Consider the following 27,177-nt stretch of genomic DNA (forward strand, 5'->3'; position numbering starts at 1 on the left):
TGGGGGATGGCCAAAAATACACGATAAGGGGTAATCCAGCTGCGCACCATGAGAGACGACCTTTACCAACACCCCCGACCGCAAAAGACATGCAAGGCAATGGATATCGAGGCCTACGAAAAGCATAGAGAATTCAAGTATTATCCGGTATATGAATCCACCTGTCTTGGCAGAAACCAGGTCTCTGTCATCCATGAGGTACCCTGCGGTCTCGATCGAAGTCAACAAAGCCGCACACCCACGTGGTTTGTGAGCCGCAGAGACAAGGTTTTTTCCATTCCACAGGTAGCCAATACATTGACCAAGTCTAGACGTGCCTCGGAGAAAACCGAACAAGAAAGCCCCAGAGTATCGCGACACAATGGGTTGGAATTTGGTACAAGAGTGGCCATTCGATGCAAGCCACATCATCCCCGGAGCTTCACCCGCATCTTCTTCTCCCCCCTCTGCGCCCGCCAAAAGTTCGACGACCGAATCATCTCCTCGCACCCCTCCAACACCCAGCGCCACTTGTTGACAAACAGCTCCGTCACCTCCCAGTTCATCGGGTCCCAAGGGTCTCCCCACAGAATCATCTCCCCCTTCCCGGACGGCGCGTCTCCGTCGCCAATCATGTCGAGGCACAGCTCCTCGTCGTCATAGCTCCCGTCCGCCTTGATAAGGTTATCCCGCATACGCGGCAGCGGCAAAAAGTCCAGCCAGGGATGGTGCACCACCGTCAGCTGCGTCTCCGTCGGCCGCAGATACACCGGTAAGCTCCACACCGTCCGCACGTTATACCGCGGGTCCGTCCCGAACGGCGACGCACAGTCCTCATCGCAGACCATCGGCATCGTGATCCCCAGCGTCTTCATGTTCTCCATCAGCCCCCGCAAGAGGTTGAATTGCACCAGCGGGATCAGCGAGTCCGACATTGGGTCCGTTCCGGAATGCATCGCCTTCATCAGGAACAGGTCGTACAGCTCGTCCATGTCCTCGTCCTGCAGGTCCAGCAGCTGCCGCCTGCGTCCGATATACGTCAGCGCCATCAACGTCGCGTGCTTGGCATATAACCGTTCCCCATTGGCCCTCGAGCGCCTCGTGCTAGGGCGCGAGAGCTCCATGGCCGTGGTGTACATGTACGTCTCCGCATCGTCGCTGGAAGGAGAGGTATCTTCGGAGGCGGTGGAAGACGACGAGGTCTTGCGCGGTACAAGGGCCGTGGACTCGGTCGGCGAGATGCTTGCTCCAGTGCCTCGGGCCGCTCCATGGCCTTGGCGCAGTCTTTCCACCTTCCGTCGCTGTCCTAATACGTTTCGATGTCCGCGTGAGTGAACCGTTCCAACTCCCATTTCATCTCGAGGCCATGATAAGCAGAGGGCATGCGGTGGCGGGGCACCACGAAGGGAGGCACAGTAAGCAGGTTGCATGTGGTGGGTGCCACTTACTCCACGTCCGCTGATTGAGCCTGTTCTGGATCTTCCTCCTCTCGGCCGGGCTTGTTTTGCCCTTCCAGTTGTCCTCGCTCGAGACCACGGCGCTCACGGCCGGTTGCACCATGCTCGACAGAGCCGGGTACGAGCTGGTGATTGCAGACATCGCGATCGATTGATGCTGTTCAAGATGTGTATTCTAGCACTTTACGATGAGACGATGCGGAAATTCTGATGGGAAAGCACAGGGAGAAAAGTCCCAGATCCTCCTGGGGCTGAGGACGAATCCGCGGGGATTCGGACTTTGCTCCCGAACAAGGGATTTGCACTTTTGGGTTAGACAGTCGAAAATCTGGCATGTTTCCAGTTAGCCTGGATCTATTTGACTTGGGGCTAGACCGCGCTACTGCCGTCAGATAGATATTGTCCCCCTATGATGAGCCTTACACAGTATTCGGCATTGTTGCTCAGACTTTGCATTTTGTGCGTGCTACAGTCGACTGCGGCATCATCGTGGCTGCAGCATGTCGACAGACGCTCAAACGACCTGCTGAACTTGGAGATAGCCCATCATCAGTCTGCCCACGCATTTCCTCGATATCTTTCCTCTCCGGCCAGATTAGTGATCTTGTCAAAGCCAGACAGCGCTAGACAGCTCTTCCACGTGGGAGACCTAATCATTTCTGTCAATCACCCCTCGCTATCTCGTGTCCGGTGTATTTTGTCCTTTCGACCACAGGGCCTAGAGCTGAAAGGGGCCTGACGCGGCCGTCGACGCCTTTCCCCATTTTACTTGCTTTTTCTGCCCCATTGCCGGTTGGGGTGCAAACACCTCCCCGGGGCCCAATCACGAGCCTTACCAAGTGCGCCTAGCGGTGCGTCGTGCGACGCGAGATGGGATCTTCACCAGTGCTGGGGGTGGGCAGCACATCACATTGCGCTAGCGGACAGCTGAAGCCAGGGGTCTGATTTGACATACAGTGTGGATGCACTGGGCTGGGCTCGTTGCATGAAAGTGGTGGTTTTTCTCTGCGTATTCCGGAGTGGTCTCCGGTGATATGGTTTTAGGGATCAGGTTGATGTGGCTTTTGCAGCTTGCTAGATGTTGGTTTCGACATACCTGGATTGGAACCTCGTGACAGGGGGTGAGCCGTGTATCTCAGCACTTCCAAGTGGATGATGGGATCTGCTGCGCGGCCGTGTCCTCTTGAATCGGGTCCTAGAGAGGCCGGCCATCCAGGATTTTTCGTGAGAAAATCATGGTAGGCTCACCGCAACTTCGTTCACGGCTTGACAACGTTGGACAGATTCGGCTAGAAATGTATGGATGAAGACATAACGAAGGATTCGTCAAGTAAGCCTGACATGCGATGCCGTTGGCGATTGTTCCCGGTGCTGATGCGAAAAGGTTAGGGAGTTGTTGATTCGGGTCCCACGGGCAATGTTGTCATCCGCAAGGGGCATGTTGTCATCGGTTGCTCACGGCAAACAGCAGACATCCACAGACCAAAGAGAACCCTTACTGGCTTTTACATAGCCACAAGTAGACATAGAAGAGGTAGGAATAACACATGTTCTGCCCCGTTAGCCAGAGATGTCGCCCGTATGGAGAACTCTTCCTCCAAGATCCAGAGCCTGGTTCAACCGGCCACAACATCCGTCCGACTACGACGTGCCACGCCTTCACTTCAGTAGGCTATTCAACTCGGGATGCAGACTGCTAGAGACGATCCATAGACTCGGCGTTCGTTCGATGAAGAACTTGTGAATCACTTTGCAGCAGAAAGGAAAAGAAAAGAAAAGCTGCATGCTGGACAAGACCAAAGATCTATCTATAAAGGCTCAGATAATTTTCCTGCCACAGGGTGAATGAAGCCACCAGCAGAATACGCCTTCAGTACAAGCCAGCCTCAGCCAATATCGACCATAACTCTGTCTCTTTCCCAAAGGCAAGCCATCTCTAACCGAAGAGCAACCCCGAGCGTCCATAAGCCCATAATGAAGCTCACCACCACCACCCTCCTCACCCTCGCCGCACACCTCTCCCTCACCTCCGCCGGCCCCGCCCCAACCGCCGCCGAAGAATGCGGCCCCCTCGGCGTCATGTCCTCCACCGACGCCGCCACCCAAGCCGGCATCAGCCCCGCCGACATCCGCAAGTGCAAGGAACACCCGCTGTCCCTCGTCAGCCCCCGCGACGCCGCCGCGGATGCCACGGACGCCACGGTCTTCGCGCGCGACTGCTGGTGGGGCGACAACTACGGCTGCACCGACGGGTACTGCTGGGAGAAGTGCAACCCGGAGAACGGCCACTGGTGCTGGACCGCGTGGGGCGACGGGTTCGGCGACTGGCGGAAGTGCAAGGGCAAGGGGGAGTGTGAGCCTGTGAAGAGCGCGGATTGCGGGCAGGGGAATTGTGAGAAGTGCGGGTGTAGCTGCTGAAGCTGTCATCGGCATCATGTGTTGAATGCTGGGTTGCGCGGAGCTTTGTGGTGGATTTTGGGGCTTTCAATCTCTGCGTTGGGCTTAACTTGAACCATCAAGAAGCGGTTCTATTTTCACTCGCTAAACAAATCAAGGAATAACACAATGTTGGGTTTTACGGTATTTTATTTCATGCTATGATGCCGCTGATGCAAAAACCCTCCCATATGTACACTTAACGCTGAAGATCTCACGACTCCACCAACACCAGACCAATAGCTTGAATCTAAGCGGTATCGCAGGTAAGAGAGCCGGCGCCCAAGTCGTTGCAGATGCCCTTGGTAGTGACGCCCTATATAACAGTCAGTCTGGGTGATTTCCTCCGTTGGGCGGAACATCAAACTTACGTTGCAAGTCCTGGTGCACGCCTGGAGGCGCTCGCTGCACGCCGACTCGGAGAAAGTGCAGCAGTTGAAGTCGGGGTTGCACTTGCCCTGGGGCTCAGGGATGGCAACCGCCAGAGCGGCGGTGATGAGGGTAGCGAGGGCGAAGAAGTAGCGCATCTTGTCTGTCTGTTGGAACGATTGACTTGTGGTGATCAACTGCGATAACCAACCGAAATGAACACAAAAGGGAAAGTCTTGCTTTATAGATATTCCAAGAGAGTTGTACAACTCGGCGGCGATATAATCGCCTGCTATCATGCTATGTGCCACTGACTCAAGACAAACTCTTTTAAATTGTGGACATTGAGATCGCCGACCAATTGTACTCGCTCCGCGACGGTGTTCATCTGTACTCGCGTTGACGGAGTACTCCAGAGCACTTAAACGCGGACCTTAATTTTGCCCATTCTCGCTTTACCGTTCATTATATTTAGTCGTTCCCAGGTCTTGGCTAATCAATTGCTGACCAGCCACAGCCGGCCGAAACAGGCGTTGCAAAGCCCAGCCGGCGGCGCCGGCACGTTTCGGTCATGTGGACCCACAAGGAGGACCGTCGCGCGTAGATTATCCCGTCGGCCACAAGAATAGACGGCCATCTAGGTGCGAGAGATAGGGTCGCGCAGGGTCGGTGACAGCCTATTGAGCTGGTCATCCCCTGAGCTGGAGAATCGAGACTAATGTCTTAAGCTTTGATATCAACAGTGCTGGGCCATATATGACCTCGTTTCTCACCTTTGTTACCCGCATTGGAAGCCGAAAGGGTTTGCCAGTAGGTGCCAAAAGAATTGAAAGCCGGCGGGTCAGTTGGTATGGAAGCAGCTTATATAGACAGGTCCCTGGGTTGAACGTTAGTGAAGGCTGGCAACAATTACACGGATGTTGAATTTGGATCTGAGAAGATTGTTTCATTTCCTGCAGACTTTCTAAGCAACCAACATGCTGTTGCGGTTGCTAATACGGCTGACCTTGCAACTCCATCCTCCAACTTTTGTCTCGCCGCTCTCAAGTATCATACGTAAGTGACTGTCATGGTGCAAGTCCCTGTATCTCTACACACCCCTGGACCCCAGGCTTTATCATGACTGAATACAATCCTGCGAGTTGGCACTGCTGGAGGTGCGCTGGCGCTTGGCTTCTCGAGCATGTTCAGCGACTCCTCCTTCCTCGAACTCGCTAGCTTCGCGCTTGATCGGGACATCTGAGCCCTGCTTGTCGAGCTTGTCAATCTGTTCCAAGGTAGCTTTCCTCACCGATTTTATCTCGGCTTCCATCATTGCGAGCGTAAGGTCTTCGACGTCTCGAAGAGTAGCGAATCCGAGATGAGAGTTTGATTGACGGCCGAGCACCTCAACAGTACGCTTTCTCATGTTGCCCATAACGGTTTTCGACATGGCCTCGATCTCGTCACGGAGGTAAGCATGGAGAGTTGGGCGAGAACTCTTGAAAAGTTTGGCCGACATTCTCTCGATGTTGTTTTTGTGTAGATCATCATTCGGACGAAGGTGCTCTTCCTTCGGTGTGACTGTTGTTTGAACTTTCGCGCTGGCTGGAGACTGTGTCTTACTCTCCTTCTCGGCCGCCGGCCGCGACTGGCTGTTATGAAATTGGAGATTCCGTTTCACATTCTGCGGAGTCAAGTCGTTTGCCAGAGGAACACCGCGGGGATGTCTTCCAAACGAGTCTCCTTCCAGCTCATCGCATGATGTGGCAGGATCTTGGACAGCATTGGACGGATTATCTGCACGCGGTGGGTTCGTGATGACACGGGCGCCAACACTACCTTTGCTGCCACCGACGGGAATCCCGCTGCTGACAACAGGCTTGGAAGACGAAGGTACTCCTCGAGGCGGAGTGTCGTGTTTTCCGACCATTGGGTTGCCGGTTTCGTGTCCCGGAGAGGCATGACGCTTCGTTTTATTTTCGGTGGAACTTCCACCAGCATTCTTTATTCCAGAGACTCTACCCTCGGAGACAGACGTGTTGAAGGCTGTTGGTTTGTTTAGGCTCGGGGTTTCGGGCTGCCCGAAGAGACAACCCTGTCCACCAAGGCCCTTCTCTCCGCCGAACGTGCTTCCAGACGGCTTCTAGCCGGTTGCAGGAGTTGTCGTCGACTTGGTCGAGTTGGATTGTGTGGCTTGGGAAGAAGCCGGCATCGATCCAAACGTGGGTGTCCACGCGTGAGCCTTTTGGGCTGTCTGGGCAGGCTTCTGAGATCGAGTGGATCCGACACCAGCGTTCCGGTTCACTGGCACAGCAGGAGAAGGTGTGGGTCGAGCAGTGCCTTCCTCTTTGACAATCGGTCTTGTCCGGGGCGTGAAAGGGGAAGAAAGTGTTGGCTTCGGCAACACTGGCGTAGAAGGAGTAGTCTCCGTAGGCCGAGACGGTCTTGGTGACAGGCCGCCACGTCCAGAAACGAAGCCAGCCCGTCCACTGGTACCTGGACCTCTTCCACCGCGACCTGATGGGGAACCGCCACGAATGGGTGAAGGGGATGCGCGTCCGGGTGAATCAATGCTTTGAACCGGCGATGACGTGCCTCGAACAGATGAGGAAGTCCCATGTGCAGGTGCCCAAGCACCTCGGGAGGGCGAAGACATGGCACGTATCAAGCGATCACGTAATTCGCCGGTTGTCGCTCCACTGGTGGGAACCCCAGTTCCTGTTGTCTTTGAGGGAGGAGCTGTCTTCGAGGCAGGAGCTGTCGTGGAGAAAGAAGCTGTCGTGGATGAAGGAGTTGTCTTGGAGGAAGAAGCCGCCGCAGACGAACGAACACCAGTCGAAGCAGGAGTCGCCGCCGCCGAGGAAGAAGGTTTCGCTGGGGAAGGAGCGTTGAGTCTCTTCTGCTCGACTTTGAGAGAGGGATCGCAGCACTTGTAGGGATCCCAGCCGTGCTTCCTCAGGTTCAGCTCGATATACTCGTGAACGTAGCCCTTGTTCAAAAGACGCACGACCTCGCAGTCGGCCACTGAGGGAATGGTTCCCTTGGGAGGTGGCTCTGAGGGACTCCAGGTTTGCTTGAGGCGACACCAGGCGTCCGAGTCGCTGTTGGCGGGAGGAAGGCCGCAGTTTCCTATCCACTCGAGATTTTCCAACTGGAAAACGACGTAAGCGCGTTCTCCGGGGAAGCGCTCGAAGACTGGGCTAATGTTTTCAAAAGCCCACTGTAGCCAGGCGTCACGTCTTTGCTCGGCCGGGTAGCCGCGCAGGTACGGCGGCAAGGTTGGCATCTTAAGGGAGACGGCGATGATGACAATGACGATGATCACGACGCGGGGAAGGAGGAGGATGCGGAGGAGATGAAAGAAATCGAAACTGCGTGGCAACCCGCCGGGGTAGATAGAAGGGAAGGCGAGAGGAAGGATGAAGGAGGGATGAGTGAGGTACCTCACGAGGAGTCGATCGAGGAAAGAAACACAAGGTGCTCGCCTCGGGAGTTGGAAGGTGTAAGGAACAGAAGGAGCAGCTTCGATTTGGCAGGTGCCTTTGTTGTGCATCCCAATTCCCTGTGTCCAGGGCAACAGTGGTCATCGATGGTGCTGTGAGGCAAGAGAGCACCTGCCGGGAAGATCAGGCATCTAATCAAGGTCGAGGGCCCTTACTCAATGCACTTTGATGCCCACAAGCTGCCATAACAAGCACCAATCGACATGCCACAGCAAAGACAACCATGGCAGACCTAGAGCAAGAATCGATGATGTTCCATATGTTACAAAGAGTACATTATCTGTACAAGGGTCTATGCCAGACACATTCCTCTCCGCTGTGTTTCCCTTATTTTTCGTATCGTCATCCCAGGATACCACATCCAACCGCCCCCTACGCCTGGCCCAGGATCCATTTCCTCTGGACCGGCTTGGGGAGATGCTCGTGGCCGGTGACTGGCAGCGATCTCTTCTCGAGCTCCTTCGTGATGACCTTCCACCGACCAACCGCCGTCTCCTTGTCGATCGGCGTGACGCGGCGCTCGTGCAGCGCGACGTTGGCCAGCGCCGGCAGGCTGCCCTCTTGCTGGACCGCCTCGGCGACCTTGACGTTGACGGGCTTGGGAGGCTTGGCGATATCCTCGAGGAAGTTGCCGACGGTCTTCAGCTGCACCAGCTTGCCGTCGTGGGTGGAGTGGCCCGTCAGTTGGTTGAAGCGCTTGTTGAACTAGAGACGGTCAGGCATTTCAGTGAGGAACTGTTGAGAACGAGGCAGAACTTACTGCAAAATTGACGACGGCGTCCCGAAGAGAGACCTTCTTCCATTCACTGTCCCAGGACTTTACCAGCTTCTTGGCCTCCTCGGGAGAAACGTTCACCTTTGGCTCGACTCCTTCTTGCGGTTTATGCAGCTTCATCGGCACAGACTGTTGGTTTCTCTCTCCTCCGAGGATAACTCCAGTGCCGTCCTCGGATACTTTGATGCCAAACGCAAACGCCCGCCTCATGTCCTTGGCCGTCAACGGGTTCCACTTGCCCGCCGCCGACGCCGGGTCCACGCGCGCCACGATGAGCGCCTCGGTGATGGCCACCCTGGCAAACACCTCGCAGATGTCCTTGTTCTTGATGACCTTTTTCCGCGCCAAGGGAGGCAACTGGCTCTCCTTGCCCCAGCGGCCGTACCTCTCCCACCACCCTTCCATGCCTCCAACCGTCTCCAGGCCGCCGCCCTCCATAGCGGGTTCGTATTCCTTCATGTCCTCAAGGTCCCTCTCAGTCGGTGCCGTCGTTAGTTTGAAACTCGTCCGGAGCTTGCTGTTTGGGCGACGCTTCAGGAACTTGCGCGGCCGGAGAGTCCGGATGACTCTGTTCTTGGGCTGGGCCTTGGACTGGGCCTCGAACTCGGCCAACTGAGCATTGGCCTCGGCGATGTCGGCCTCGATCTGCTCCTGTTTCGACAGCTGGGATTCCTCAACGGCGTAGGGATCCTCGGGGCCAGGAGCGTCGCCGCCCTTCCACAGGGCCTTGCGAACGCGGTCGCGGACGCCCTCCTGGAGCGTAGACGTCGTCGAGAGCGCTCGGCGGGCAGCGATGGGGAGTGTAGCGGGGGCGCATGTACATTGCGGTGCTGATGCAGCGGTCAGCAGAGGCTGACCGAAGCGCGTTGCCCTGCGCATCGTGGCGAGTTGTGCTATGGGTGCGGCGTTGGGCAATTGGAGGTCTCCCGAGTGGCAGCACGACGATCGAGATAGAGGGAGCTCGCAATTGAACTTTTTTGCTGGATCGGACTGGCGAATCAGAGTGCTAGAGCTCCAGCCACAATTGGGTGTGCCACGGGGGGTTGTTGGCGGGCGGCGTGTGGCTTGTGCACTAGTCAGCGACCAGCATCAGCCTCAGCCCTTGACGGCGACAACCTCAATCCTCGGCTGCTTTGCGACGCAGGCGGCATCTCGACCAGAACCCCGCCAAAATGAACCGATTATCACTCATACTTCTGCTCCTCTGCGGGCTTGTCGCTCTAGTTAGCGCAAACTGTACATTCTCCCGCGTTCCGCTCCCGCGCAATGACTACTAACACCCCCAAAGCAGCACCAACATTCTGCAAATGCACCTGCTTCAAGAACAGCACAATCGTCGCCCTAGGCCCCCAGCACAGCGATGACAACACGGCCGCCAATCCTCCACGAGACCTTCCCTCATCAGACCTCCACCGCGACTCCAAGCGCGCCGCCTCCTCGTCCTGCTCGCAGTGCACCAAGGCCTTTTGCCTCTCGCGGGGCATCGACTTCTGCCGCGACGCGACGGAGGAGAACGTGCAGACCATGTGCTTCCAGCGCGACAGCAACAAGGACAAGGTGATTGTCTGGGGGTTCCTCCTCGGCACCACAGGGCTGCTGGGCTGGGCGGCGTTCAAGCGCGCGCAGGAGCTGCGGGAGGGCAAGAGGCAGGCTGAGGCAGCGCAGGCGGGGAGGGGCCGGGGCGACTACAGCCCTTTGCAACCGGCGACGAATTGATTTTACATGGTATCGGAAATGGCGTTATGGATGGGAACGGTAGCGCGGCCAAGGTATCGGGGCGTGGTCATGGGCATCGGAGGCATTTTCGATCATGGTATCGTACATCACGCAAAGTCGAGTGAATGGAGAAAATGCAAGCCATGTTGAGCAAAGCTATCTATCTTCTCCTACGTCCCGGGCACCACCGGGGGATGCAAGCATCATTTTACCCATGCACCAAAACCCATGAACTCGAAAAGATGACTTTTGAAACTATTCCCTCCTGAAGCCTCGAAATGCAAATGCCATGCACACATTGGTATGTTCTTTCTTCTGTCTCCCGCACATTTCCCCCTGTCTGCCTCACAAGTTCTTTTTCTCACGCTTTACTCCTCCTCGAGGTGGGTGACCTTGTGGCTCTCCTCGTTGCCGTTGGCAGTGCCGGCGTTGACCTCGCGACGGGCGCGGACGGCGGAGGCGAGGTCCTCAAGGACGTTGATGGTCGAGTCCCAGTCGATGCAGGCGTCGGTGATGGAGACGCCCTTCTTGAGCGCGGCGGGGCCCTCGGCGGGGACCTTCTGGTTGCCCTCGTTGATGTTGGACTCGATCATGACGCCGATGATGGACTTTTCGCCTTCCCTGAGCTGCTCGCCGATGACGGCGGCGACCTTGGGCTGGTTGCGGTGGTCCTTGTTGGAGTTGCCTGTCGCAGTCAGTATTCAAAGTCTCTAATCCTTTCCAAAGGGTGGGCATAACATACCGTGGGAGCAGTCAATCATGATGGCCTGCTTCTGGCCCTTCTTCGTCAACGTCTCCTTGGCCTTTTGCACGTTCTCCTTGTCAAAGTTGGGACCGTGGGAGCCGCCTCTCAGGATGACGAAGCCGTGCTCGTTGCCCTTGGTGCGGGTGATGGCAGCCAGGCCCTGCTTCGTGACACCCATGAAGTGGTGCTTCGCCGCCGCCGCACCAATGGCGTCAATGGCAACACCAAGATTGCCGTCGGTGCCGTTCTTGAAGCCGACGGGGAAGGACAGACCGCTCGCGAGCTCGCGGTGCAGCTGGCTCTCTGTGGTGCGGGCGCCGATGGCGCCGACGCTGATGAAGTCGGCGAGGAACTGCGGGGAGATGGTGTCGAGCATCTCGCTGGCGATGGGCATGCCGGCGGAGGTGAGGTCGCGGAAGAGGGTGCGGCTGACGCGCAGGCCCTTGTTGATCTTGAAGGTGGAGTCGATGTCCGGGTCGTTGATGAGGCCCTTCCAGCCGACAGTGGTGCGGGGCTTCTCGAGGTAGGCGCGCATGACGACGCAGAGGTCGCCGGCGAGGCGGGCGGAGACGTCCTTGAGGCGGGCGCAGTACTCGAGGGCGGTGGCGGGGTCGTGGATGGAGCAAGGGCCGATGACGACGAGGAGGCGGTCGTCCTTACCCATGATGATGTCGGCGGCCTCGTTGCGGCCGCGGACGACGGTCTGGAGGGCCGTGTCGGTCATGGGGATCTCGGAGGAGAGGAGGGCAGGCGGGATGAGGGGGTCCTGGCCCAGGACTGTCGTGGTGGTGGTACGTTAGCCATTGCGGATGTTGATGCGGATGGTGAGGTTTGGAGGTGAGGCTGGCGGAGTTGAGTCCGGTGTGGTGTTTGTGTCGTCGCGAGGACGATTGGCATGTTGATGATGAGAGTGATTGGTGTGGGGCAGAGAGACAGGCAAGGATGAATGGAGTGACGTTGTAAAGTGGGTTCGTTCAGATTTCGAGAGCGACGATAGAAAAAAAAAAGGTGACTCACTTCTCACGTCGTCAGCCGCGAGGGGCTCATGCTGAAGGTCGAGACCAGGCATTTTGATGTGATTTTGGTGATGAAAAAGGGGTATCTAAAAACTGCAGCAAGTCAATTAGCTGTCGATTCGTTCAATGGCAAGATGCAGATATCGCTGCCCGCCCGCACGTCGTTTCTTCGTCCCATCGCGGGGTATCGTGAGAGTGGCACATCGTCCCGCGCATCCCCGGGCACGCCAGACAGCGGCAACAGACGAGAATCCGGGGTAAAGCAAGCAAAGCCAACAGCTTTCTGGCAGAAGCCAATCGGAAAGGTCAGAATTCAGGCAACGGCTTACATTGGACTTGCGAAAACAATTAACCAGGCCCGTCTACTCGTCTGTTCGTGCGGAACCGGTTCGCCGTGGGTGCGGAAATGCGTGTGCGGTGGGATCTGCTGCTTGAGCCGTCGGTGACCGAGGAGGGAGGATGAATGTTCGTCCACAGGGGAAGGGGGCTGCCTTTTTGGAGGGGGAGAAGCAGCTGGGAGTGTGACTCAGAGGGTAAGGTAGGCAGAGAAAAGTGGATTGCAGTAATTGGGAGGTTTTGGAGCTGTTGTGTGTGAGGATGTAATTTAAAAGATGCCTCTTTTTTTCCCTTCCTTCCGCTCTTTGTGTGATGTATGGAGTTTTGGGGGGGAACTGCTCGATTTTTTTTTTCTTCTCTCAGTCCTCCCGGGGCACGTTCGGAGGCACGCCCGCCGGCAGTTGGCTGCGTGGCCAAGTATCTTTTGAGCAAAACTTCCGCGGAAAGGTACCCCTCCTCCTCCAATGTTTGCTCCAATATGCGGTGTAATGCACACTGTATCTGAAAGGGCGCCTCCGGTCTCTCTGCGGTTCCACGTGCGTCCCGGTCATGTCACCATTGCTGTCGAGATTCAGCCCTTGCGGTGGGCACAATGTTAAATGCCTCTCGTCTGTATGGTGGCATGATTTGGCTCAATTGAGGCAATTGTGCGCGCCCTGGGTCCTCCCGACGTCAGAGATGCGCCGTTGGCGAAGATTTTGGGACATTCCGCCTCCTGCGGTGACGCACAACGGTCGAGGGAGAGAGTCAGGACGCCTGGCCGATGGCGGGGCAGATGGAGGGGCACTGGGCGTATCTCGGCCGCTAAGAGGGTATGAGAAAAGCCTATCTCTGTCTTTGGGTTTTGTGCTCGAAAATGTTGCCAATGGTTGCGGCCGTGAAGACCTGCTCACAGAGACAGGTCAGTTCTGCGTTAGACAATGCCTTGATCACTCGAATCAAGGCTGTCTGCTAAAGAAGACAGACTTTTGATGTCTGCAGGAGTCCATATTTTGCATCCAGGATCTAAGACTGGGCCGTTTGGACGGAAGCGAGACCGCTTGTGAATGAGACGCACCTGATTGGCCAATTGAGGTTTCTTCACCGTGACTCAGCGAAACAGACCGAGATAAGCGGGGCCAGTCCCGGTGTTTTCGAGGTGAGCAATTTTGGTGTCTCCGCTCTGTGCCGCCCGGTGCCTCAAGATGTGCGGCGATATTCCGCCCTCGGAAAGATGTGGACTCGCTCTGAGGGATCTCATTCGCGAAATCTAAACGGCACTTTATCCAGTTCTTGGTTCGACGTGGACTAGGACCGTTGAATACCTTAAATCAACGAGTGCTCCTTACAAGAACCTATCACAGGGCAGTAGTGACAATATGTGAGAGAAATGGTGAGATTACATGCTCGAGAAACATCGTCCGAGGCACCTGATAAGGACTCGTTCCAAATCGCAACTGCTGTTCCGCTCGTATGATCCGCAGTCAACCGTCGTCAAAGATGATGATCCGCCCTCCTCCCTTTCCCACCTAGACTGAACCGCCACATGACAGCCATCGCCAAAGCCAGATACTCCGTAGAATCGACATTATCCAGCGCAATCAAGTTCGGAAACGAGTCGTCCGTACAAAACCTCCACAAGTTGGGGAACAACTGATTCCTCGCCCGGAACGCAAGCTCCAGAATCGACGGCCCGAACCCGGCGGCTTCCGCGCCCGTCACCTGCGTCAGAGTCCAGCTCGTCTCCACAACGGGATCCTCCCTCCGCGTCTTGTACCGCTCCAGCTTCCGCCGCTGGTCGTACATCATGAACCGCACGTCGTCCGTGTTCGAATACGCCACGGACGGGCGGACCGGGAAGTAGGCGTGCTTCATGTAGAACCCCCTGCCGTCGTATTTCTTGGGAATGCGGATGTGCCGGTCCGCTTGGATGAGGCACACCACCGCTGCCTTGCCGGCGCCGATGAACTGGTTCATCGACAACTTTGTCAGATCCCTTGTTCCAGCAGGCGCGGTGAACAGGTTCTTCAACCCAGTCACAGGGTCCGCGAGCATGTCGAATAACACATCCCACTGCCGCTGCGTGAAGTTCTCGTACCTATCGTCCGTATCGATCGCGTGGGAAATGTCCAGAATCACGAGCTCCGCACACGCGGCCGTGAAGGCGTTAACCTGGGCCACAATCTCCGCCACCGACACCCCGTTCGCGCCCTGCCACCGCAGCGGCGACTTCGTATTGCTGTAGTGCCCCGTGAAGTATGCGCCGCCGGACACCACCGGCCGCACGTCGAAGAACCGCACGCCGCTGGCAAGCTGCGCGCCTACGTCCAGCGTCTGCGTCTGCACGTTCGCGGGCGTGACGAACGGCGACGTCTTGGTCGCCAGCCGGTCCAGACTCATACCCGCATCGTGGGACCCGAGGAGGCATGTCGTCCGCAGGGACTGGTGGCCGATGACGGGAAGGGTGTCCCGCATCCAGGTCCGCCCCGGCGGGTTTGAGGAGACGAAGGCCCCCTCGGTGCCGCCGAGGAAGAGGAACGCGCTGCCGTTGTGGACGAACGGCGTGGTGATTTTGGTGCCTTTTGGGTTGCCGAGGGTTGAGATGGAGATGAGGTGGAGATAGTAGCTGCCCTTGCCGAAGTCGCAGCCGTTGATGCCGATTTCGATTGCGGGATAGAAGGCGGTCCCGACGGAGTACTGCGTGAGGCCCCAGTCGTTTGTTGTTGCTGTTCTGAATTCGGCGTAGACCTTGACCAGTTCCCCTAACCGCATGTTAGGTGATGTTCCTGCAATATGGGGGCCGTGACTTGCCTGGGTCAATTACTGATGGCATATGCCAGGCGCTCATATCGCCGGCGCCTGGCGCGGGTTGATAAACGCGTGTCCATGTGTACGGGGTTGCGTTGACGACGTAGAGGTTGCCGCCCCAGCCCATATTGACGGTTTGCACTGCAGATTAGCAGCTGCAGGATGCTTGCGGTTTGGATGCCGGAGGCTGTTCAGATGAGCCGAGAGGTTGTCGGCGCTCTTGGAGTGGTGCGGGGTTCAGACTCTGCTTTGATACGGAACTCTATGATCTCATTAAGCTTCTGGGATGCCGCCTCTAATGGAGAGCTTCCGAAAAATGGGTTGACTCAATTACTTTCTCAACACGTCTTAGGATTGATTTGTGCACTGATGTTTTCTGAAAGGGAACATTAGTATTGGCATCGGCATCGGCATCGTGACCTGTTGTCATTGGAAGCTTTATTCAAGCATGAAACCAAACAAAGTAGCCACAATGAACTCGAAGCCGGGCGTATTTTCTAGGCAGTCTTAGCAATAGACATATCTTGAAGGAGCAAAAACTCGGGATTGAGTCTAATTGCCTTGACTGCTATTGTTTTCTTCGTTGCTTCGAGGCCCGACGGACACGCAACCAACGTAGTTCAACGGGTTGAGAAAATTCACAAGCCGCACATATACACAGGTTCAAAGTGAATCATGTCTCCAAACAAATGATACGTAATGGATTAACGAAATGATAACTCAGTGGTGGTGTTTTGCCTTTGTGGCCATCAGTTCAGGGTAAATAGTCAGAGCACAAATCCAAAAGTAACGAGAACGAGTTTAATGTCGAAAGCGGGACGACGATCCTGATATTTATACCTGGTGATTGTATCAGTTGAGTGAATGAAGGAAAGTCTTAGAGGTGCTGGTGTTGTCTACTAAAGGAGCTTTTTTTTGCTTATGTTTAAATGTTTATTTTCAAAATAAATGTTCGAAGCAGGTCACCATATCAAATTCATAAACTTGGCAAAGGTACTTATGCTGAAACAAAGCTAGAATTGAACGAAGCTGAATAATTATGATTCAGTTACTGAATATTAAAAGTATTTCCAATATCTTCAAGGTGCATAGCCCACCTGCAGAATCCTAAGGCTCTTCACAACGAAGAATTGCTGCCCTGATCACACTCTTCAAAACACCATATGGCCGTTAGAGACTACTTATAAGGAATAAAACAATTCAAATTGCTATTGACATACGAACACCAATCAGAGGATGACCACTTGATGCAGTTCGTTGGTCAGGAGAGACGTGGCTGTAATGACGTTTTTTCTATCTTCCCACAGACAGATGGCTTGTCGTCGCGTCCAGTGTCACTTTGTCTGGTCAATTCAACCTGATATATGGCTTATTTTATGCCAGTAAGGACAATACATCGATGGCTTTGAATTACTATGGCATGGCACCGCAATATGGCATGGCACCGCAAGAGACGAAGAATGTCGACTCTCTCACCGAAGCCCCACCGAGGAAGAGCCCCATACCCACACTCATCGTAGCCTCACCGACGACACCGAGACATGAATCCCGCCCGGACCAAGCTGAACCCCGGCCAACGCGGGCTCCTCCCCCAAAAAATTCAAGGCCTCCAAGAAGATCAGTGCGGGCAGAAAAGGTCCACCGAGCGTCAGCAAGTCGGATCATGTCACGAGCAAGCCAAGCATGCCAGTCACCGCCTGTCCGTCTCCCTGATCGCCCTTTACCCCCAGAACACTCCGAATATCCCCCCGCCGTAGAACCACCCCAGCGACCCTGAAGCCTCTGTCTGACTGCAGGTCACATCCAAGGACGAAGGGCGATAAAAAAGTAGGTGAAACGGTCTTGGCCCCCGACTTTGAATGAACCCGCGGCCACAGGCCACGCAGATCGACAGACTTCATTCGGTTTCGCGGATCAGCAGTCTTGGCTTTGTGTGGACGGAATTAGCAGCAGCTTTCTTTACATCATCAACAATCTTGTTCGTCACGCAGATGCCAGCGTTCGGGGGGATAGGTAGGTTCGGCAGCAAGCGGGCAGGCAGAATATTTCCCCCAAGGGCCGTTGGGTAGTGTCTGGTTTGGCGCAAAGGGTCCGAGAGTCTAGAACTTCCGGGCGTGGAAAAGACCCTTGGATCGTTGTCAAGTCCGTCAACCACCTAGCTAACTCAGCAGCAAGCAGCAAGCAGGGGGGGGAGAGTTCCGGCGCACCCACCCGCTGTTCTGTCTCTCCAATAACAATTTTTTTTTTGACTTTCCAGTGCGAAGATGCCACCATCTTTTCGGGGTTCGGCAAACGATAACGACCTTTTTCTGCTGTTCTTTTTAGATTCTTTCTCTTGAGCGTCTGTTCGCGCACTCCACGGCCCCCCTCCGCCCAAAGTCAAAGCTCAATCTATTGGCTGGCGAGATTGGATCGGTGCCCAGTCTCAACGTTTGCCATTTTCGAGGGTTCGAACCGTGGGCGAGTCGGTCCCGAGGGATGCACCCCGAGGAGACGGAGGACGGGACGGGAGGCGCGCGCTGGCAGCGTTAGATGCCCTCCAGTTTGGTGCTGGATCACTGCGTAGCGTAGTAACGAGGGCGGCATCACATCGTAAAACCTCCAATCCGAGGGCTCACAAAGGCGCTGGCCTTCGTCTCGCTGGACGTCCCAGGCAGCTGGGAAGCGGCAGGCATGTTGGGCTGGGCCCCCGTTTTGGCCGTTTGTGAGACAGCTCCTTGGAGCCGGTAGGTGGTATTAGGAGAGGGATGCTACTTGCGGGGGGACGTGGTTTGGGGACAGGGCACACGCGCTGCGGCTCTTTTTCCCAGGTCCTCCCACTTAGCGGGGTCGGAGTTAGCTGGCTTTCGCTGGGTATGCTTATTCCGGTAGAGTGGTTGCTCTGTGCGGAAAGATGCGAGTGAACGGCAAAAAGAGAGTTCTTGGCATCAGAGTCTACGGCAGGCTTGGACCGAGAACACGTCGACTCAAGATACGCACGGCAGCGTGACTCGCTCGTATCCTGTAAGCTTTTTTCTGCTGTTGGGGGAATTTGGCCTGAGACTGACAGGAACGGGGGGAGGAGACGAGAATCGGGGCGGCCGCAGGTTGATGATGATGTGAAGTTGAAGGAGACGGGATGCTGTAACGGGGGGCGCAGCGGAAGGAAAGGAGAGCAACAGGTCGGTGTGCGGATAAGGCCTTGGTTCTTGTGGATTGCCGCAGGGTGCGATGAGAATAGAGATGATCGTCGAGCTGCAAGTCATTGTTGGTATTGGTGACATACCCATCCCCCTTCCACGAGAGGTGTGTTAGTCGAGGCGATATTGCATATTAGCTGACTGCGGCCGCGAACCCAATCTCGGTGGCAGTTGCCGGCGCCCATCACGAATGACCTCAGCGTTTGCGTGTCCCCCCCGTTCCCATCACAACTCACAGTTCGCCTCTTGTTATGCCTTCACAACCTGCCTACGCACCCCCCTTCAAGCATGGCCGCGGGTAGGCAGATCACGACTGGACGTATCGCAGCCAGAAAGGCTAGATTGGGGTAGGCGAACGCTCAAACTCCCTTTGGGCCCTATCCACTCTTCATCCCACCACCACACCCCGGCACCTCATGAAGCAATCCTGAAACCGCCCTCACCACCACCTCACCTTTTTTTTTTTTTTTTTTCCTTTTTTTTTTTCCTTTTTCTTTTTTTCCCTTCTCAGTTGCTGAATGCCATCCATCGACAGGGCCCCTCCGCATGTGACGGGCGCTGGGTAGGCGGGACGAACCAGCAAATGGCCGGACAGCGGCAAGGTCGTCCGTCCACGGACCCGTCCACCCACACACACGCTCACGTACACACACACACACGCTCACGTACACACACACACACACACACACCCATCAGTCGGGCAGGCTAGTCATCCATCACCAGTCACTGTCGCTCGCTGTCGCTGTCGTTGCCGTGGACGAACATTACCCTTGCTCCCGCGGCGGCGCACAGATCTCTGGCAGTCGAGAGATCCTTTATTTGGCAGGCCCGGTGGTGGCATCCATTCCGCGACACACGACGACGAGCCCTGCTGGGTGGATAGGGTAGACCTAGTAGTTCAACGTTCTCTCTCCGTCCCGGTTCAGATCCCATTCTGGTCCTCGCTGCTGGGTCAGCGCGAAGAGCGCGAGCAAGTTACAGCTTTGGAGTGATGTGACGAGCATTGGACAGCAGGAGGAATAGCTCCCAGCGGCAGTTGAGGCAGAGCAGAGTCAAAAGAAAAAGAGAGAGAGAGTTTGGTGTTGGTGAGTGAAGATGTGAGGCAGGCGAGGAACAACGATAGCTACAACAACGACGCTGTTGCAGTGTGTCAAGGCGACAGACATGCCCCCCGTCCCCCTCGGATCTTAGCTGGGTCGGAATAAGAGCCCTTTGGTCGCCCTCTTTCGTTTCTAACGCCACCTTGCCCTATATCTCACAACGCTCCTCGTCTTCCTTTTTGCTGGGTGTGTTCCTTTTTATTTCTCCGATCAACGTCCTATTCCCCGCGTCCTTGCCGTTGCCGCCCCCCCTCCCTTGCCTGGTGCTGGTGTCGCGGTGCTTGTTGCAGAACTTGTCATCCATCTGTCAACAACTCTTCTTCCTTTTCTTTTGTGACGTTATTCTTCAGCGGACGTCCGTTCGTTCATCAGTCCTTTTTGACGTCTCGAACCAACGCTCCTTTTTATTTCCCGGAAGTCGCGCCAAGCATCGTCTTGCTCGACAATTGCAGTCCTTGTAGTACGGCGGTTGAATACTTGGCCACCAACCAAAAAACACACCCGCTGGCCGACGACGTATTATCCCATTCCAACCTCCCAATTTGGGACACAATAAAGAGAGACACCAACCTCCTCGCCACGACTCGCCACGAAACACGCGACGGGAGCAAGCACACGACTCACTCGTCGGGTTCGAGAAGGACCATCAACAACAGAAACACCACGTTCACATTCCTTGGAAGCCGGCCCTGAACATTCCTTTGCCTCACCGTTACCTTATTTCAGCAGAAGGCGGCATCGCATTCCGTCATCCGGGACCCCTCCCTCCCGTCCCTCTCGGTTTGGATTCCAGCAGCGTGGAACTAGCGCGTCGTTAGCCTCCCTCCCGTCTGCCCGGCTCTCGACTCCCAGACTGTGTGAGAGACTGCCCAGACTGCCCAGACTGCCATCATTGACATTCCGATTCTCTCAGTGGTGGCCCCAAAGCCGTTAGCCCGGGAAGGACCTGGACGGCGTGCGTGTTGGCTGCTTGAGCGTTGGGATCTATTGGCTTTCCGTCGCCGGGTTGTGCACCTCGTCCGCACGGGGCACGTAGCGCATCGGTTCCCTGCCTTACCACTGACGGGGGGCTTCTTTTAGTGGCCTGGATCCCCTCTCCCCTCTCCCCCTTTTGTGGCGCACCTTAGCATTCTTGCTGCTCTTTTTTTTTTTTTTTTTCTTCTTACCTGCGCCTGCCTGTCGAGGTCGCTACTGCTGCTTGCTGTCATTGCTGCTGTGGTGCTTCCTTCCTGCCTGCTTAAGCATCGGCAGCTGCTGCTTGCATTCTTCTTTCGGCGGCTTCCCACCTGCTTCCACTTTATCTGCAACACCCTTCCTTCCGGGAATCTGGTTTGCCTTTTTCTTAGCCTCCTTTCCTTCCAAGAGATTCCAATTCGCCGATTCGAGTCTTGGAAAGAAAGAACAGAAACAAGAAGGAAGCTGTCCATAAAGGTGCTTACCCCAAGAGTAACATCATTTTTCTGCCTGCCTGCCTGGCCAAGAAAACCCCAAACCGCAGCAGCTGCGCAAATCGGACCCAACCTTGCCTCTTTGGGTGCGACTTACTTATACGACTTACACCGCGCAAACTCGAATCCCTCGACACGCGATCTTACCTCACTTGCCTGAGGAGGTGTTGACAGTCGACACTACTCGCCTTCCTTTCCGATACCGACATCATTACAAGATCCCTCGACTCAGCCTCCCTCGCCTGCCCCGCGCAACGGCCAACGCCCCAATATAGCCGGCAAAGATCGACGCTCTCGCGACCCCCGTGGAACCTGCTTTCCCGCATATTCCAGGTTCCCTGCAGCTGGAGCCTTGGAGAGATTGATTGTGTGCGCGTGCCCGCACTGCAACTGCAACTGCAACCTCCTCCACCTCCACTGGACCGGACGTTGCCTGCAGCCTGTCTGCGCCTGCCACCACGACCCAGCCCAGCCCATCCAGCCCAGCCAGCCCGCTCCGAGGGACAGTCCCAACCCCCGCCAATCCCGGCACCTTCAGTCCGGGGGAACTTGGCAGCAGCCACTGCCCTGCGCATCAGACTCGGACATCCATTCGACTCGACTCGGCAGCACGACGTCGCTTTCTTCCCTCTACATCCATCCGACGACGACATTGACGACATTTGCCAGATTTGACGAATCCCCACGAGACGCAGATATAGAGCCGACATCGCTAACACTGCTTGCTGCATCTTCACCCGCTACCCGCCAATTAGTCGGCTGCATTTCTTCTACAACCACCAACAGTACACTTTTAAGACAGTCTCATGATGTTCGGAGTTCAGCAGCATTTCCCGGACCCCACTCGGAAGAGGGGTCGGGATGAGGAGGACGACATGATGAACGGCACTTTGAGCTTTGGCGAGCATAGAAATGTATGTTCAATCCTACACCACACCACCAAGCCGGACAATTGCTGACTTCCACCTTCCCAGAAACGCCTGCAATGCTTGCCCCTCCGAACTTCGCCAAACTCGAAGCGCTGGTCGGCGCCCGTCATACCTCTCAATGCCGCGCCCTACACACTCACCCCCGGTGACTCCGACTCGGAGGAGCAACCCAAGTCGCACTTTTCGCCCTGGTCCTCATCACCCGCAACCATGTCCTGCCAGCCGTCGCCTTTCGCACAGCAGTCCGACCGTGATATGGACATGATGGACACCATGTCGCCACCCCCAGTTCCGCAGCAACATGTACACCCGGATCCGACGTCCTCCGTCAACGGCCGCATGCCGACCCCCATCCAGCCCAGCTTCGGAGCCCAGGTGCGCGGCGGCGGCTGGGGCGGACCGGGACCCGCAGTGAGCCACCTGAACGGCGTCGTTAACATGGGCCACATGCATGCTGGCTTCAGCAGCGACGAGTCCCGCTGCATCCCCCGCTCTATGGACGGCGGGGACGACTGGCATGCCGTGCAGAATCGTCGCCTGCCTTCTCCCATAAGCGAGGGCGAGGACTCAACCAGCCTTGCCGGTAGCGGAAGTCTCAGCCCCCCAGGAATGATTCTCGACAACGGCTTCCAATCTACTCTTGCCATGCGCATGGAGCAGTCGTCGCTGGATGGAAGTCATGATATGGACATGATGGACGATCACTCGGGTCACATGGGTGAAGACTCCATCACCACGACCATCGATAGCCAGCCGACAGAGACGACCTCGGCCCCTGCGACGCCATCTCCCGGGCGCAAGGGTCACATCCGATCCAGGCACACGGTCAACAACTGGACCTGGCAGCCTGGCATGAAGAAGAGTTTTAGCATCGGCTACCGGGCCGACTGCGAAAAGTGTCGCCTCAAAGTACCAGGCCACTTCAACCACATTGTCGTCTCATAGAATGGGGACGAGTTCTTGCTCGAGAATCTGCCCAAGGGCAAGAACAAATTTGCCAACGCAGAGGGCTATCTCTTACAGAAGCGGAAGAATTATTTGGAAGCGGACGAGCAATGCTCGCCTCTGCCGCGATATCTACTGGTGTAAAAGCGTGGTCGGCAAAGCATACTGCGGTGCAACAACTGCTTCTGGTTTCATGGAGTTTATGATTTCGGGGTACACGGTTTTGACGACGGCAAGGGCTGTCTTGAGAGTAATACCACATTCAGCGCATATACATATCCACTCGCTCGGGTCCGGGGACAGGCGGACTCTTTTCTTTTTCGGTCTATAGGTTTTTGGGCATGCATCCTGGGAGGAGAGTCGACTGCCCGGCGTGGCGGACTCGGATGGTCAAGCATTCGGAGCGATTGAGGTGGTGTACATAATACCAGTCCAGCGGACGTAATTGACAGCGAAAGCTGAGCATTGTTCATGACGCACTGTCTTCCCGAGCGAGTCTGTGTGGTGATGTTGGCGTGATTGCAGCTCCATGGTTGTGGCTTGAAGGAGATGGCCAACGATGGCCGATATTTGGCACGGACATTGCACGTGGCTTGCTCCCCTCCTCTAGCGTAGCACGAAATGAGTGAGCAATGCCAAGATGAGGGTGATATTTCCTTCCCGCATGCAAAGGTTCAACCGGACGCCGTCTAATGCACATCCAGTCAAGTCTACACTATGATACAGTGGCACTCTTCTTCCCCTCCTCTTGGTCGTCCTCTTCCAATGTCTCCCCCGGCGTCGAGGGAGGCAGAGAGGACACCATCACCAGCTTCCACACACGGATCTTCATCAACTCGGTCCTTGGTCCCACCATTATCATACCCTCTCTCCCCCTTCCTTCCTTCCGCCTGTTTTCCAGCTTTTGTGTCGTCGTGTGTGTGTGTCTGTTTGTAGCGTCTATGCATATCGTCACAATACCGCATGCTCCGTTTTTGGGTTGTTGTGTATATCAAATTATAACAATGTTGCCACCCCGCGCGCCGAGAGATTTTGAGTAAGAGGAGGTGATGTGTGTTTGTAAGATGCTCTTACCACCACCCCTTCTTCTTCTCCTCCACCGGCTGCAGACCGATCTGGTCCAACGCGCCCCCGCGGCGCTGGTTCTCCCTCTCTTGGTCGAAGGCAGCCTTGGCCTTGTCCTGGATCGCTTCTGTGGTGGGCTTGGCGGCGGAGGATGACGAAAAGGGCCACCAGCCGCTGCTCTTGTTTTGCGTTTCCGCTGCGGGCGCTGAGGAGCCGGCGGCGGCGGCGGCGGCGGCCTCTGGTGATGCGGTCTCGGCACGCCCGGTGCCGAAGATCTTCTCAGCCTGGGTGGTGACGGTGGGGGCGGAGAGCAGGGGCGGCAGGCGGGTGCCGGACTCGCGGGCGGCGGCGTTGGCCTCCTCGACGAGGGAGACCTGGGCGTCGGTGGCGGTGCCGTTGATGAAGGCGAGGCGGGCGGCGGCGAGGGAGTCTTCTTCCATCTTGCGCTGGGCCTCGATGAAGTCGGCGCGGCGCTGTTTGTTGTAGGTTACCATGTCGTAGACGGAGTAGATTGAGACGAGGCCGGCGATTGCTGTGGGAAGTAGAGTTAGTATTCTGTTCTTCCTGGTTCAAGTGCTATATTGGGTGGCGATCTTGGGGCTCAATTGGCCCTGCAGGATCCCCCGGAAGACGTGCTCTCTAAACGTACCTGTGAACCCGACCAGCCCAATGACGGTGGCCTTGTGCGCGACATCGAAGAACCGTCTGCTCCCGCCGAGGACGCGGTCGACGCTGCTGGTCTGCGCCTTGCGCGCCGCCTCGTGGGCCGCGCGGAGGCGGCGGACGCGCTCTTCGGGGGTCTCGCCGGGTAGCCTGTTGCCGCCGCCGGAGCTTTTCGGTGTTGAGGAGAGCTTCGTCGCTGCTGGTGTCTTTGCTTGTGGTGAGGGCTGCTGCTGCTTTGGTTTCGGCGTGGAGGGAGCGGCGGCTTTGGAGGCGGCGTGCGGGGTGGTTGAGGTGAAGCGCGTTGCGTCGGAGGCGCTTCGGGGGGATACTCTCGAAGCCATTGTGTTTGATGGTTTGTACTCGAACGACTCGGGGGGGATATCGTGGGGGCGAGGTACGGGAGTGAGTGGTTTTGGCGGTTTCACTCTATGGTCGAGGTTGAGAGGCGACTCGGAGTCGGGAGAACGGGTCGGCGAGCGTCATGAGATTTTTTGGAGCTTTGGGTATGGGGCGGCACTTTTTGGTGTTGGGCTTTTTTTGCGGGGTTGTGATTGGTGCGGGATGTTCCGGGGTCGGTGTCGTACGAGGAAGCTTCGGTGCAGCTGGCAGCTGGGTGTGAGGAACGTGGTGATGAGATGGACGATTGTTGGAGGGAGCATTGGTGATGGTATCTTTGGTGGTTTATCACGGCATACTGGACACGCATGGACAGAGAAATGGACGCAGGCTTGAATCCCTTCAAGGATAGGACGATGCAATCAATGGATGGGAGCACTCAAGCTCAGCTCAATCCGAAACTGGAGAACACTTTCGACGTCTACGGCAGGAAGTCATCAATCGACGAACATGGCAATGGGTGAAGCTATCGTCGATGTTCACTGGGGCTGCAGTACGAGGTAGGTGTTTGTCACGAACATTGACGGGCAGTTGCAGCATCATTTGAACTAAGCTACAGGCGGGCGCTACTACAAATCCATCGACGCAGCCTATTCTCCAACGGCATCAAGTTCAGCAGAATCAAATCTAGGAACTATCGAAGGACCTCAGTTGACGCCCAGTCCAATATCAACACTCAGTAGTCTTCTTCATGACCCTGCACAAGGCAGAGCACACAATGAAAACAAAAGGCATACATCAAAAATTGCGCCCACGATGGCCCCGAAGGACAATCGAGAGAGGTCGACGCCGCGATGTGCAATGCAGGCCTCCCTCTCTGCCGTCAGGATTTCTTGATCCCCCGACGGCCAGACAAGGTAAGTATGCCTTTCAAAAGGAGAAGAGGAGGAAGACGCGCGAGGTGGACGCCATTAAATAGACGTCCGCAGCCGAGCCCACAATCAGTAAAGATACGTACCTCGACGCAAAAATTCACTGCGGCCACCTTTTGCGCGGATCAAGGTTCCGCCGTCGCCTGTCCCGCCTGCCCTGCCACGGCATGCTGCCCCCAGCCAATCGCCTCGCGCCTGCCGTCCCGCACCGCCAAACCCCCCCAAAGTACGTACCGCACGCCCGGGCTTTTCGTAGGGTTTTCATGCCCTCCAGAGATTTTGACTCGTCGTACCTCCAGGAAATTTGTCCACGCCTCGCAGCAGCATCTCGACGACCCGGCCTAGGACTACTAACCCTTTGATCGCGACACAGGCACAATGGTACGTTTGCCCTCATCTACGGAATCGCCATTGAAGGCATTCGCGTCCCCGTCGCCGCCGCCGATATACTGACTTTGGCTCTCCCCAGGCGATCGCACACAACCAGCAGATCCCCCACAACCGTGAGACTCCCCCACGATCCAACGACGACGAGAAGAACGCACATCGAGAAGAGCACGACAACTGACAGAGACACCACAGACTTCCGCAAGGATTGGCAGCGCCGGGTTAGGACGCACTTCGACCAGGTATGATTTGGTCCCGTCGCAAAACTGGCGACAATTCGAGATGGGAAATGGCACTTGATGGGAACCCGAAATTTTCTAACAACACCACAATAGGCCGGCAAGAAGCACAGCCGCCGTGTCGCGCGTCAGGCCAAGGCCGCCAAGGTCGCTCCCCGCCCCGTCGACCTCCTCCGCCCGGTTGTCCGATGCCCTACCGTCAAGTACAACCGCAAGGTCCGTGAGGGCCGCGGTTTCTCCCTGGCTGAGCTCAAGGTAAATTCGTTCTGGGAAGATGTGGAAGGCGAGAGCAAGCAAACTGACTGTCACACAAGGCCGCCGGTATCCCCCGCCTCTACGCTCCCACCATCGGTATCGCCGTCGACGGCCGCCGCCAGAACCTGAGCGAGGAGTCCCTCGCCGCCAACGTCGCCCGCCTCAAGGCCTACAAGGAGCGCCTCGTCGTCTTCCCCCGCCGCTCCAACAAGCCCAAGCAGGGCGACTCCAAGGTCGACCTCGCCAGCACCGAGACCGTCCGCAACCTCTCCGCCGCCCTCCCCGTCGAGAACACCGTCAGCGGCTTCTCCGAGATCTCCAAGTCCGACGTCCCCGCTGCCGTCGAGGGTGGTGCCTACCGCAAGCTCCGCCTCGCCAGAGCCGAGGCCCGCAACCTGGGCAAGAAGGAGAAGCGTGCCCGCGACGCCGCCGAGGCCGAGGCTGCCAAGAAATAAGCAACTTGATTCCGTCAACGGGAAAAATTTGTTTACTTTCTTATGCATGTTCCTCTGGCTTTCTTGGTGTCGTCCGTCTCTTGTGGTGTCGGGGGGTTATGTTTGCTGCTGCGGCACAATGGAATCAGGTTTTCACTCGGCTG

General features: G+C 56.4%; 11 protein-coding genes across 11 annotated transcripts; 4 read left to right on the forward strand and 7 right to left on the reverse strand.

Annotated features, from left to right (window-relative positions):
- Nucleotides 1–407: 407 nt before the first annotated feature.
- Nucleotides 408–1,578, reverse strand: CGCS363_v014814 (uncharacterized protein; the record flags this gene model as incomplete). The annotated part of the gene is made up of 2 exons (XM_036646663.1): nt 408–1,285; nt 1,428–1,578. 2 exons carry the CDS (start codon nt 1,576–1,578, stop codon nt 408–410), a joined length of 1,029 nt encoding a protein of 342 aa, XP_036488341.1.
- A 1,832-nt stretch (nt 1,579–3,410) lies between these two features.
- On the forward strand, nt 3,411–3,854 carry CGCS363_v014815 (uncharacterized protein; the record flags this gene model as incomplete). Its single annotated transcript, XM_036646664.1, has 1 exon — nt 3,411–3,854. One exon carries the CDS (start codon nt 3,411–3,413, stop codon nt 3,852–3,854), a length of 444 nt encoding a protein of 147 aa, XP_036488344.1.
- Nucleotides 3,855–4,122: 268 nt separating this feature from the next.
- Nucleotides 4,123–4,399, reverse strand: CGCS363_v014816 (uncharacterized protein; the record flags this gene model as incomplete). The annotated part of the gene is made up of 2 exons (XM_036646665.1): nt 4,123–4,188; nt 4,244–4,399. The coding sequence occupies 2 exons, from the start codon at nt 4,397–4,399 to the stop codon at nt 4,123–4,125; spliced, it is 222 nt and encodes a 73-aa protein (XP_036488800.1).
- A 959-nt stretch (nt 4,400–5,358) lies between these two features.
- Nucleotides 5,359–6,153, reverse strand: CGCS363_v014817 (uncharacterized protein; the record flags this gene model as incomplete). Its single annotated transcript, XM_036646666.1, has 1 exon — nt 5,359–6,153. The coding sequence occupies one exon, from the start codon at nt 6,151–6,153 to the stop codon at nt 5,359–5,361; it is 795 nt and encodes a 264-aa protein (XP_036488210.1).
- Nucleotides 6,154–8,098: 1,945 nt separating this feature from the next.
- On the reverse strand, nt 8,099–9,380 carry CGCS363_v014818 (uncharacterized protein; the record flags this gene model as incomplete). Its single annotated transcript, XM_036646667.1, has 2 exons — nt 8,099–8,431; nt 8,487–9,380. 2 exons carry the CDS (start codon nt 9,378–9,380, stop codon nt 8,099–8,101), a joined length of 1,227 nt encoding a protein of 408 aa, XP_036488503.1.
- A 293-nt stretch (nt 9,381–9,673) lies between these two features.
- Nucleotides 9,674–10,217, forward strand: CGCS363_v014819 (uncharacterized protein; the record flags this gene model as incomplete). The annotated part of the gene is made up of 2 exons (XM_036646668.1): nt 9,674–9,737; nt 9,793–10,217. The coding sequence occupies 2 exons, from the start codon at nt 9,674–9,676 to the stop codon at nt 10,215–10,217; spliced, it is 489 nt and encodes a 162-aa protein (XP_036488504.1).
- Nucleotides 10,218–10,585: 368 nt separating this feature from the next.
- Nucleotides 10,586–12,031, reverse strand: ARO4 (Phospho-2-dehydro-3-deoxyheptonate aldolase, tyrosine-inhibited; the record flags this gene model as incomplete). Its single annotated transcript, XM_036646669.1, has 3 exons — nt 10,586–10,902; nt 10,960–11,739; nt 11,980–12,031. 3 exons carry the CDS (start codon nt 12,029–12,031, stop codon nt 10,586–10,588), a joined length of 1,149 nt encoding a protein of 382 aa, XP_036488319.1.
- A 1,756-nt stretch (nt 12,032–13,787) lies between these two features.
- CGCS363_v014821 (uncharacterized protein) lies at nt 13,788–15,065 on the reverse strand (the record flags this gene model as incomplete). Its single annotated transcript, XM_036646670.1, has 1 exon — nt 13,788–15,065. One exon carries the CDS (start codon nt 15,063–15,065, stop codon nt 13,788–13,790), a length of 1,278 nt encoding a protein of 425 aa, XP_036488251.1.
- A 6,572-nt stretch (nt 15,066–21,637) lies between these two features.
- Nucleotides 21,638–22,702, forward strand: CGCS363_v014822 (uncharacterized protein; the record flags this gene model as incomplete). The annotated part of the gene is made up of 2 exons (XM_036646671.1): nt 21,638–21,742; nt 21,803–22,702. 2 exons carry the CDS (start codon nt 21,638–21,640, stop codon nt 22,700–22,702), a joined length of 1,005 nt encoding a protein of 334 aa, XP_036488254.1.
- Nucleotides 22,703–23,772: 1,070 nt separating this feature from the next.
- Nucleotides 23,773–24,771, reverse strand: CGCS363_v014823 (uncharacterized protein; the record flags this gene model as incomplete). The annotated part of the gene is made up of 2 exons (XM_036646672.1): nt 23,773–24,299; nt 24,417–24,771. The coding sequence occupies 2 exons, from the start codon at nt 24,769–24,771 to the stop codon at nt 23,773–23,775; spliced, it is 882 nt and encodes a 293-aa protein (XP_036488320.1).
- Nucleotides 24,772–25,276: 505 nt separating this feature from the next.
- On the forward strand, nt 25,277–27,034 carry RPL13 (60S ribosomal protein L13; the record flags this gene model as incomplete). The annotated part of the gene is made up of 4 exons (XM_036646673.1): nt 25,277–25,326; nt 26,072–26,327; nt 26,421–26,579; nt 26,639–27,034. The coding sequence occupies 4 exons, from the start codon at nt 25,277–25,279 to the stop codon at nt 27,032–27,034; spliced, it is 861 nt and encodes a 286-aa protein (XP_036488743.1).
- Nucleotides 27,035–27,177: the final 143 nt, after the last annotated feature.

The sequence above is a fragment of the Colletotrichum siamense genome (assembly GCF_013390195.1).
Source record: "Colletotrichum siamense strain Cg363 chromosome Unknown KSG_Cg363_contig10, whole genome shotgun sequence".
Lineage (NCBI taxonomy): Eukaryota > Fungi > Ascomycota > Sordariomycetes > Glomerellales > Glomerellaceae > Colletotrichum > Colletotrichum siamense.